The 12,775-nt window shown below is 36.0% G+C and overlaps 1 protein-coding gene across 1 annotated transcript in view; it reads left to right on the top strand.

The window, feature by feature from the left end:
• The window catches only part of LOC106712202 (hemicentin-2), a 47,973-nt gene that overhangs the window by 18,993 nt on the left and 16,205 nt on the right, over nucleotides 1-12,775 (top strand). The window contains exons 3-6 of the mRNA XM_045684691.1: nucleotides 7,246-7,378; nucleotides 8,760-8,873; nucleotides 9,638-9,723; nucleotides 11,189-11,302. Of these exons, the coding sequence (XP_045540647.1) occupies nucleotides 7,246-7,378; nucleotides 8,760-8,873; nucleotides 9,638-9,723; nucleotides 11,189-11,302 (447 nt within the window). The remainder of the gene's footprint in view (nucleotides 1-7,245; nucleotides 7,379-8,759; nucleotides 8,874-9,637; nucleotides 9,724-11,188; nucleotides 11,303-12,775) is intronic.

Genomic DNA, 12,775 nt, shown 5'->3' with positions numbered 1-12,775 from the left:
TTAATGACACATCATACTTCAAAATTGGTCAAGTTCATCTACAGGAGGTTATTTTTAAACGTACACATACAGTGCCGTTTTTTAACGCTACCAGCGTTGTGGCCGAGATGTCTAGAACACCCCCTAATTACCATACCTTTGAGGGTAGAGTTGTATAAGACTGAGTATTTCGCAGACCTGTGACGCCCTGGGCGGTCGCTCAACCATGCTCTACACTAAAACCAGCACTGAACATACTACATACAAAGCCGCGAAAATAATACTCTCTTCTCAGTCGGATGGAACGGCGTGAGAATTGCACATTAAGGCCCTTTGTACACAATGCAATGTAAATCGTCGAAACTAATACTGTATAGTTGCATTGTATGAATCGCGTCGCGAGCGCTCCATACAGACAACGTTGAATCGACGACGCGCGTCGTCGTCGACTACATGTCAACTATATTTGCTCCTCCATCTTGAAAATCGCAGCAACTTTTCTTACGATGATCTTGACAGATTGCGAGCTTTGGCGATGACAGGTAGAAATTTCTTCGCGAGCTATGTACGAACCTCCATGTGTGTATTGTGTAAGTCGCCTAGCGACAACTCCAGTTCCGAAGGTTTTACGTTGCATTGTGTATGAAGGGCTTTATGCATACAATAAAAGCTCACCGTGTGTATTAAATGCCGTTACATTTCACACGTATTGTTTGGGAACGCGGTTTGATGCATTAACACTTTTAACACTTGCTTTGATTAGGCTTTTATTTGATTTAGGTCAATACGTGCTAAAGAATTAAATTCCCTTCCCACTTGTGATCGAATATTGTACACAATAATGAGAGCTATAATGTAAAATTTATGTATATTTTGCTAAGACGTAATTACGTTACGTAATTATGTTGTGAGTGTCAAATAACATCACCGATAGGTATGAAATTAACGCCCTCGACTGTAATACGTGCAAAATTACGTTGACAAACATTAGAAATACATTTCCAAAATCGAGAGTTTAAAGTTAACTGTGTCACAAAATACTCTTTCATTAATTCAGATTGACAGAACAGTACCTAATATTTTTTTAATAAAATTTTTAAAAAAGAAATAATAAAAAACACATATATACGCGAGCGCACACACACATACTGCATAAATCAGTATCTATCTAAGACTTAGAATAAGAGAAGACTAAGTCCTGTTATACAGGTTCCCACCTACCACAAGAGGCAGAGTCCAAAGAAATTGTAAAATTTTGCGGAACAATAAAGATTTAATATGTAATTTGAATTCTATTGTAACCTTCTCTAGCCATAATGGCTTATTATTGCAAGTGAGGTATCTTCTGCGTAGTGTGTCTGTACCCTTACGGTACAGTCAGTCCGGCTTTATTTGTTACTTTGAATTAACAACTAGCTTTTTACTATAATATTTTCTAATTGTAACTATACTTTAAGATATCTATAAATATTATACGGATACAAAAATAGATACTTCGAAGTTAACTGATTCCATTTAACCGGGTCCTTACTTAGTATTTTATTTAACTTATCGATTAGAAAAATTGTATAAACAAGTTACTAGAAATACTCGTATCTCTGCCTTCTTTAAATATAGAAACGACAGATAAATTTGTTTACATTGCTATTCATATCAAATAGGGACTGTCGTACAATTATCGACTAGCTTTTGTCCGCTATTTCGTCTACGCGGAATTAGAAAACGAACTTAAATAAAATTTCCAGAATATGTTCTATATCTATGCCAAATTTAATCGAGATCCTATTGTTCTATTTTTTCTTATTTTTTTTTATATATTAAAAGGTGGCAAACAAGCAAGCGACCACATGAATTCGCCGAAATTGCGAAGCGACCGCTGCCCATAGACATCCGCAATTGGAGATGTGTTGCCTACCTTCAATCGACGAAAGAGGAGACACACAAAAAAAGAATATTTAACTTTCCTATGCATATCCTCCTTCATCAAATCTACCTCCCCTTCCCATCCCATCTTTCTTTCATAAGAATCTTCTCTTTACACTAACAAAGATGAAAAAAAAGTTTTAACGAAATCAATCCAACCGTTCACACGTAATGCCGTGACCAAGGGAAATAGAGATTCATTTTTATATAAATATATATACATATATAATATATAATGCTCAATTTTAAAAAAAAAGTTAGAGCTAATGTTATGTAATTGAGATCTTAAAAGGAAGTTACGTTTGCTAAGATGATATCTTTTATATAAACCAATAAGTTATTTAGAAAATTTACTTGAACCAAGTTTTCAAAAATCCAGCCAGAAAAGTAGAAGAAAGTAAAAGAACAACTATTAAGGTCTCAGTTGAATCTTTTCGAAACAATTTTAAAACGTATTTGCTCTCTTAAAAAGGAATTCAAGACATTATCGATATGGTAATTGAAATTTAACGCGCGAACGTCTCCGTCTTCCACATTGCAGTGGAAACACACCTTTAGAATGTGTCGTAAAAATTTAGTACTTTGATACCGACACGAACGATGTTGGTAGTATTCATAACATATTGAGATTGCAAGGAAGTTAATATGAGGAAGAAATGAAGACGAATATTGATTTAGTCTGGAAACAACAGGAATATAACTTATAAGCATTTTATAAGACCAAAATATACTTTGATTCATGCAACATTTTAATACAATATTGTTATCTTAGATTTTTTATAGTGGCAAGAATGTTTTGGCAGTATTGTAGTAGTAACTCTATAGTGTAGTAACGCTATACAAGATGGACTACTAAAGGACCTTTTTATAGTATAAAAAATAGTGAAGTGATCGTTGTCCATATGCATCCGAATTTGCAGTTGCTTTTTACGTTTAATCGACAGAGGAAGGGACAGAAATCCGTACCGGAGGCCTTATTTTAGTCCTGTTCTCCTTTCCATCCTTTACTTATAAGGAAAGGATGAGAAGAGGATATGAATTTGGCGGCGATTTTAACGCATAGATAGGAATAATATTCTTTTTATATGAGTCATATCACGTTAAACGTGAAGTTTGAACGTGACGTAAGCATTAAGTCGAGGACGCAGAAACCGTAACCAATAGGAAGCAACTTTTAAATATGTATGTACGTAAAAGTTCGGTCATTACACGACTAATTAATTTTTACTATTATGCTGTCGTTTGCGCAACTAACTATAACGTAATTCGTCTCGTTGCAAGCAACAAGGCATTTTTTTCTGTAAGTGGAACACTGCGAAGGGTCCTGACTGTACATAGCGTTAAGCTCTCTTAGCGAGTAAATATTCGGTAAGTACACACTTGTTATCTAAGCTATGCTAGCGATCTAGGTTAGATAACTAGAACTTTAGTCGAAACTTTTGAACTTTGAAAGCTCAGCTAACGTGGTAATGACTTAAAGTGCGATCTAAGTAACTTTTGGTAACAGTATCCGGACTTCTTGTAATTTTATAAAACTTTTAACAATTTAATTACTGAAATATTTTCTCACTACATGTTACGCGCATTTCCGTCCGCACGGAATTAAAAAAAATAATAATCAGTAGCTTATATGTTCTTCCAGACTAAGTTCTTCATCTATGCCAAATTTCAGTAAGATCCATGCATCAGTTCTGGAGATACCTTTTAACAAACATCCATCCATCCATATATCCATCAACCTAAACTATCGCATTTATTTGAAGCTGTCATACCAATGCCAAATATAAAATTTGTAATGAAAGTAGTCTTTTAGTGCACAAACCTTTTCTGAGATCCGCAGAACATACCACAAAATTTCAATACTCCTTGTTGGAGGAGTTGTGAGATTAAAAAATGACAGTGTTCACAGTCTCATGGTGACGTTGTCTTAATAACTATCTGACTGATTATTAAATGACTAAGTTCACAAACTAGTGGTAGCATAAATTCCAGCTTTATAAATTCTAAACTTATTTCAAAAGATTTTTGAGAAGTTACTTTGAAAAAAAAATGTGAGCCGTCATGGGACGCCTGGCAGATGTGAAACATCGTGTGTGTACAAGTAATATGCATAAAATATTAAATATTATAATTAAATAAATAAATAATAATAATAATAACAATATTGAATATTATTAAAATAAAATGTATATGTATAAATGTATATGTAATGTAATATATGTATACCTCAGTATAGCTTGGCGACCCGTCGCCACGGCAAGCGTCGCCACCCCAACAATTCGGTTTACAAGTGATCCTATAGATGTTTCACATCAAAAAGAAATCGAAATACAAAAGAGGTTTTTACGGCGGCATTAGTTTAGTTGTGCTATTGTGTTCACATATTATCTACGGAGCGAATCGATCATTTGGGGTTAAAGGAGGTCCTTTGCCTTTCTAAAAACGATGGAGCTCTGGGTGGATGGCCTGGCTGGCGCTGAACATGGCGTCCGCACAATACAGGCCATACGCCCACGGCTCCATCAATGGAGCGTACGAAAGTACGGATCCCTCACCTTCCGGATCACACAGGTGCTGTCCGGTCATGGATGTTTCGGACGGTACCTGTGGCGGATTGGGAGGGAAGAGACAGCGTCGTGCCATGGGTGTGGCGCTGAAGAGGACACGGCGCAGCACACCCTAGAGGTGTGCACAGCCTGGTCCAACGAGCGCCGCACCCTGGTAGCGGAAATTGGCGGTGACCTCTCGCTTCCCGGCGTTATAGACGCCATGTTGGGAAGTGAGAGGTCATGGGAAGCGGTTGCCTCCTTTTGCGAAATTGTTATTTCTCAGAAGGAGGCAAGGGAGCGGGAGCGCGAGGAAAATCCTCTGGCGCCCCCGCTCCGACGTAGAAGAATGGGAAGGCGAAGGCGGCAATATATTGCCGCCCTCGCCCCCCCCCCAATAGCCTAGGCCCAGGAGCGCCGCAATAATGATGGTGGCGACAGGCGGTGACCTCTCGCTTCCGGCGTTATAGACGCCATGTTGGGAAGTGAGAGGTCACGGCGAGCGGTTGCTTTCCTCTGCGAAGTTGTTATTTCGTAGAGGGGGGCAAGGGAGCGGGAGCACGGGGAAAATCCCCTGGTACCCCCGCTCCGACGTAGAAGAGTGGGGAGGCAAGGGCGGCAATATGTCGCCGCCCTCGCCTCCCCCCTCAACAGCCTTAGGGTGCCGGATACGGGGGGATCCGTCACCTGTGGCTAGGGATCGACCTCCCCTGTAGTGGGAGCTGCCTCGGCAGCTGGCGCAGGCGGGGTTGCGGACGAAAGCGAAAGCGTGCCCGCAGCCCCTCCATCATGCGTTGGAGGAACAGAGGGGTTTAGTGGGTATGCTTCCCATCTGGAAGAGAATCCCACATAACTACCGCGCCTCCCCCGGGGCGCGGAGTATGCATAAAGCATTCCCCTCTGAAAAAAAAAAAAAAAAAAAGGTCCTTTGCCTTTGACTATAGTGAAATGGACTAAGCAACAAAGTGCCTTTGTACTAAATTCTATCACATTTTGCAGGAAGTGAGATAAAGATCACAATCTTACATGTAACATACTGATACTTACCATTTTATGAACGCATACTGACTCAAAATATTAATCTATAGGTAATATATAAAAATCTCGTGTCACAGTTTTCGTCACCGTACTCCTCCGAAATGGCTTGACCGATTCTCATGAAATTTTGTGAGCATATTCAGTAGGTCTGAGAATCGGCCAACATCTATTTTTCATTTTGTTGTTGTTTTTTTTTTTTTTAAATGCGCGCGGACGGAGTTGCGGGCGACAGCTAGTATATATATATATAAAACGAGCAAACAAAAAATTAAGTTGAGGGCATGTTGTTCATTTTTATTTGATGGAGTAGAATACGCTTGACAGGTCCTGTCTCTTAAAAGTCAAAGTCTGCGAATGTCTTTGTATTTGCCGCAAATATATTAAATTGCTCGTTCACAAAGGATAAGGTGACTTTAGTAAGTTCGTTGTTACCCATTCGAATACTAATATAAAGGGAGCATTTCGAATCAATTTATAAACTTAAATATTAAAAACTGATTTTGAACTATTCATAGTTTTTGTACTCTTACGTGTATAATAAAATTGTGTTGCAAAGTTATTTTAGTTAGTAATCCAAGATTTATATGTACAATTTATAAAAGAAATTTTACGCAATTTAGAAATAAAATTTGAGACTACGATAGTTATAGATAGTTCAAAGAAAGCAGATTTATCAAGAAGTAGGTATAAGTACTGTGTGTATATGGGAGAGTTTTCACTGACAAAAAATTTGTATAAAAACATATTGTTATTTAAGCTATTCTAGAGAAAATGAGACATTTTTTTTACTACTTTTAGGTGCATCGGATAGCTTAATATTAGTTGATCTGACGTCCATGAACATACTGCAGATGTGTGTAGGCTCTTTTCTTGAAGGCATTGAGTCATAACTATTTTGAAATACTGGTGAGGAAGGACTATTCATTAATGCGACTAAGCGAGGAAGAATGTTACAAGAAAACTACGCATGTCATTCTTGGATACAATTCTATTTATTAAGGGCTGTTGTGAACACAAAGAAAAAATTATAAGAGTGCTTCTTAATTTATTTCAAACCAATTTATTAGGATATTCTTTTTCTGAATATATACGATTCTTAGCTTTCTGCCATGATATATGTTTTTTTTTGAAGGACCTGTACTCGAGAGTTCCGTTAAGTAAGGTCTGACCTTTTTGAGTGCAATATTGAAATCATTCCGCATGACATGACTCAGGAAATATTTGGATGGAATGCCTTGAACATGATATTAAGTATTTTACTTTAGTATTGTGTTCCCATGTTTACATATGTTATAAAAATCTACGCTAAGCATAGGCATAGGGCTAGGGCTAAGCGTTAGGGCATTTAGAAGCTCTTTAACAACTTTGTGAACGGCATATGCATTTTATTATTATCGTGAGCGGTGCTATTAGTGGGCTTTTTGGTGAATCCTTCTCAGTTGCTCATTCGCCGTTCGCCGTTCGCGCGAAGTTTACTAGTCATCAACGCGTGGATGACGCTCGTTCACTGCGCGGATACCTAGGGTCTAATGAACCTTACACTGAACTGTTTAATAAATAAGAAATTATGGTCAGCTCAAACACGAGCCTACCCTATACCTATTAGAAACGAATAGGCCGTAGTCAACCACGCTGGCTCAGTGCGGATTCATTGACTTAACCACGTATCTTTTAAATTCTTCGCAGATTTATTTCCAAGCAACACGATTTTTTCCTTCACTGTAAGAATATTCGTGTCTAATTAGTGTGCTTGTTGCAGTGGAAGTGGAGTCTGTACAAGGTCCAACTGGGGGTCGTGTGGAGTTACCTTGTGACGTCAGCCCAGCGCTCGCCGCGGACCGTGTGGGTCTTGTCATCTGGTATAAACAGGGACATGAAACACCTATATACTCGTAAGTATAGTAACGTCTTTTGAAGTACCTTTGTCTTTTCTAACTATTGTATATAGGGTAGCAAAGAACACAGTGCAATAATGTTACCATCGCCTTGGGCTGTCGCCTAACAGCGCCCTTCCCTAATTTTTTATTCATAACGTTGTGATGAAAACTGGTAAGATATTCTGACGACGCCCGTAATGGGTCCTAGCTAAGATTTTAATACACATAGAGATTAACCATAAAAAACATAGACAATGTTTCAATTTCGTATTAAGTTAACAAATGAAGACTTTAAATTAAAAAAAGATTATTGAAATATGATTGTGGTTAGGCTTCCGAGAACTGGAAGGAATTTTGGTGGTACATTTTTAAGGGTAAAATCAGCAGCTGTCAAAGGTTTAAAACAATTATATAACTAAACTACAGATGTCTAAAAATACAGATGTTTTTCATACTTGATGTTTTAATGTGAGTCATGAGAAATATACGGTAGCATAGCGCTAACAATATAAATATTTAAATTATTAGAATGAGTGCTGATTCATATGTGTACAATGTTATCACAATAACCACTTACGACCTTTCAAACCCTCATTATAGTATCCCTTCGCCCCTTGTTTACGCATCTCTTGTCGCATCCTTCTCATCAAAACTATGAAAGACTTGTCGTATGACACAGGTAGGGGAATGTCATAAAGAACGTTCACACGACCCGAGAGTTTGAGACACCGATATCGCACAAATGATGACTGTATATAAAGGTAAAAATTATGAAGACTTTTACTAAAAATAAAAGAATTTATGATTGAAGGATTTAAATTGGAATCTAGATCATAGTTAGAAAGAATATGACACCTAGATTTAAAAATGAGAGTATAATCAAACAAGGATATCTAGCCCGATGAAAGAGGCGCTGCTATCGCGGTTAGTTCTGTCAGTTAGGATTTCGAAAATGACATAAAAGCAAAAAAAATGATATGACAGCGCCAGTACGAAAAATACTCTGTGACTGTGACTCTTTTTTGACACTGACAGGTGGGCGTGAGCTGTCATAATTTTGTTTGACTTAGGCCTATCGGGTCGGATATCCTTGTCGACTTATAAGTCAGTTGCCTTGGGTTTAGTTGGATTTGCATGGGAAGATATGCTAGAGGTTGGCATGATATGGGATATGGTTGTTTGTTGCAAGGTATCTAAAGAGTGGCTTTTGATGAAATTTGGGACAGATGTAGATCACAACTTGGGAGAAAACATAGGCTACTAAATAAGTTTTTGTTTCTTACACGCGAACGGAGTCGCGGGCGACAGCTAATTGTTTAATAATATACTTTTATTCAAATTCACCTTTTTTTAAATATGAGCATAGACAACATTTCATTATAATTAATTTTGGCAGGCTGGACGCTAGAGAAGGTATTTCGTCACAGTGGTCGGATCTGTCGACGCTGGGCAACCGAGCCACGTTCAGAACTAACACCACGCCTGCTGTGCTCATGCTCACTAAATTGAGGTACGTACAAAGCACATTTTATGTTTGGATAACTACAATAAATAAGTTAGCCTTTTGTTTATTTAGATAATCATAGAAAGAAAAATTAAATTTAAATAAGTTTATTTAAGTAAAAATTATGAGGAAGTTAGGAATATATATTTTTTGGGAAACTACGGAAGCATTCTTTTAACATTTTAAAGGTTAAAATGAGGAAAGAATCAATACGATTTACTTATAGAAGAGTAGACAGGCAATCCAGGACAAGAAGTTATGGATAAGAGAAACTGAATTTTTGATGTTATACTAGATGTATTACATCTCATTCCATATTTGGTTTGCAATTTGAATCAATCAGATGATTAGGATTCTACAGGGAATCCGCAATCTGTTACAATGTAATCAGAACCACTGTTGCATATGACAGTTGATTTAATTATGTGTGAATGTGAGCCGAGTATATATATATATCTAGTATTAATGCTATATGTGTCCGAACACTTCCACTTTTAGACTTATATTACTTTAATTTGTTGTAAAAATTTAAAGTAAAATTTGTAATAGACTATTTTCGTTCATTGTCATCGACTCTTTTTGATTTTAATTTTGCACGTAAAAATATTAGTGGCATTGGAAGTGTTAAATTGTGCTTAAATTTGTCACTTCAATATTTTTACATTTATAACCTGTAGGTGTAGTCAGAATTGTGTGATGAAGAAAGTTAAGGATCATTTCCACTGACGGAATGTCATGTATATTTTTAATAGTTTTTTTTATCTACGCAGGCCTGAAGACAGCGGCCAGTATAGATGTCGAGTGGACTTCATAAAGTCGCCCACAAAGAACACCAGATTGAATCTTACAGTGCTTAGTAGGTACTCTTTGTGGATTATTGTTTTATTATTAAGTTTATTAAAAAAATAATATTAATAAGAGTTGCCGAAGGGAGCAGTTTCATTGGTCGATATAAGTCGTAACATATCACTAGCGGTGTGAGAGATTATAAGAATATGGTGGGAACGGAATAGGGACTACGAAGGTTAGAATAATGCTAAAACATTTTGAAATTATATCTTTAAGTTTCATATTTGTAACGATACTTTTGCTTCATTTTAAATACTGTAGTTATATAAACACGCACTCAAAATCGATGCTCTGATCTGTCGATATCGATACGATATATCGATAAACATCGATATTTTTTCGATCTTTATCGGATACATCCCTAGCGGTATTACACGGCGGTTTATAAAAGACTCGTTACGATACAAAAAGAAAGCTTACGACGTTGAGATGTTATCTGGACCGTACTTAATGCCCTTTGAATATATTTAATACATCTATATTCCAGATACTTGAGTTTTGTTTATTATATTTTCATGTAAGATCGTGCTAAAAGTTACTCTTAATAAGGAATAAGGATTTTTGGAGGAGTATTCTATCCATGTAAAAAATGTCTTCAAGTACACCTAAGTCTGTTTTTACACGGTAGATTGGTTCCAGAAGAAGCCGTGTAAAAAAAAACCGTGTAAAAAAAGACATTGATCTTATACAAAAATGGGTGATTTGTTCCTAATCTCTAAAACCTATTAAAATTAGTGAAAAAAAAGAATTTTTAAGAACAAGAATTCATGTTTATTTTATTAAATTTAATGGAAAATCAAATTTGCCTGCAAAAAATTTCTTTACCAAACACGTCTTATTGCATTGACAGTTCACAAAATATTAACACGTTTCAATTGCTCTGACCAGTAAATTTTATTGTATGCACATAAAGGGAATTCCCCTAAATTAGTGCTATTCACATTTGCTTCGACCAGTAAAAATTGTTTGTACGCGCTAAAGGGGAATTCACTTAAATCTTTAAGCTAGTGTTCGCAAACTATCGATACTATCGATGGTTTCAGACTTTTTTCTTTCATAAATACTTTTTTGTGATATGAACATACTTCGCAAAAATTAAATTTGACAAAAAATATTTAAGTACATAAAATTTCAAATCGTGCTAAATGGAATAAAATCGTGTAAAAAAATTAAAAATATTCAATTTTCAAACCGTGTTATATCAAAACCGTGTACAAAAAGACCGTGTAAAAACAGACTTAGGTGTATAATAATCAAACTAAGGTTTTGGCTCGAAAAATTTCAACGATACTCCGTGGTCAAGTTTGTTACTCCACATCTCTATTGCATTTATTGTGAAACTTTAATCTTTGATTGGTCTTTAACTGTGTCCCTTAGTGTAACTTAAGTATGAAAAATCTACACAGCCCTTTGTGAGTATTAAACGAGGTTATCTGAGAAATTTAAAAATATTTCATCTTTATTTTTGACAGTACCACCTGATAGACTGATAGTGCTGAACGAAAGCAATGATGAAGTTCACGGCAGTGTACTGGGACCTTACGACGAGGGGGCTGAAGTAAATTTGACGTGTATAGCGGTCGGAGGTAAGATTTAAATGAGGTTATACTATAGATCGACTAGGACATCTGTCCCGGTGGGCATAAGTCTAACTAAATTATGATACATCACTAGCGCTCTCCAGTCAATGTCAAAGAAGCGTAAGAAGGTTATTTTCGTAATGTAGCTTTTTACTTTTATGCCATTTTATATGTCCATGTAGGTTTTATATATTTTCTAACAAAATTAACCGCGATAGTAGAGCCTCTTTCGTCGGTTCAGATTTACTTGACTATAAAGGTTTTTAGGTTGTCTATGGTATTTAAACAGCTAAGTGTTGTACATAGAGCAGCAAAATTTTAATAAAACGAATAACTGACAACTGACTGTGAGAGACAAATGGTTTTTTAGGGATGTCAATTCCAATGTGACCTCCGTAGCTTAATGCCTGAACCAATTTTAACCAGTGGGATGCCATTCGTTTTGTATTCTTTCCATTAGTATACGATCAGGTTTAATTTATATAAGTAGAACTTAAAGAAAACTAAATCGTTCATCAGTAAAGTTATCGTTAAGTTACTATACGACACGAGTCCAGTCAATTCCAACTTCTTGAACTAATACAAGTTGTGACACGCCCTCTCTTATTCAATCGATATCGCCACTTGTACCATTTCCCACGCCCTGTTCTCACATACGTAAGCAGTTTCAAAGTTCTTACGTTCGTGTTACCGATCGTGTGTAAACTTTGTCAGATTATAATCGGTCTAGGTGTATCCATCGACTCAGCTTGTAGTCTTCTCTTGCTAGAAGTATGCCTTCCCCATTACTCGACACTATGCTTAGGTGTATACTTTCCATAATTTAAATGCAACATTATTTTTTCTATCATATTACACGTGAAATCGTAAGCAATATTTTTCAATATAATTTGTTAACAGCTTAAAATATACACAGACCGATTTTAAAGTGTCGAAATTTACAATTGGTCGGTCACATCAATAATTTTACACGTATTTCATGTTTCAAGTATTTTTAAGACCACGTACAATACACGTAACTTGATAAATAACTGGAAAGTTTAAATACATTTCATGTTTCCTTTTTAGGGAATCGTTTTTATCGCAAAAAAATATTACTTCATAGAATAATGTTTCTTTGAGCTTTATGTGTAAAGTTTCCTTTAAAATATAATTTGCCAGTATTTAAATTAATGTTTTTTTCTACAAAATTAATAAAGAGCAAAAATTATATCTACATTTTTCATTTTAATCACTGCAAGAGATTTTCATTTGTTATATCCAATGTTTTTAAAAAATATTTTTTTTAATGTTTGTGGCATGACGAGCCTCTTGTCATTGGCATACGAGATAAAAGTCGAGAAGAAAATAAAAAAAAAACTTGTCATTTGCTTTCGAAATAATATAGAAGTTGGGAAAATTTGTAAAATAATTGGAATGTCGAATAGAAACACAAACTTTGCAGATTAAAAAAGCATTCCTAGTTTATTGAGGTTGCAG

This window comes from Papilio machaon, chromosome 27 (genome assembly GCF_912999745.1).
Source record: "Papilio machaon chromosome 27, ilPapMach1.1, whole genome shotgun sequence".
In the NCBI taxonomy this organism is placed as follows: domain Eukaryota; kingdom Metazoa; phylum Arthropoda; class Insecta; order Lepidoptera; family Papilionidae; genus Papilio; species Papilio machaon.
This window is presented reverse-complemented; position numbering and strand designations above follow the sequence as displayed.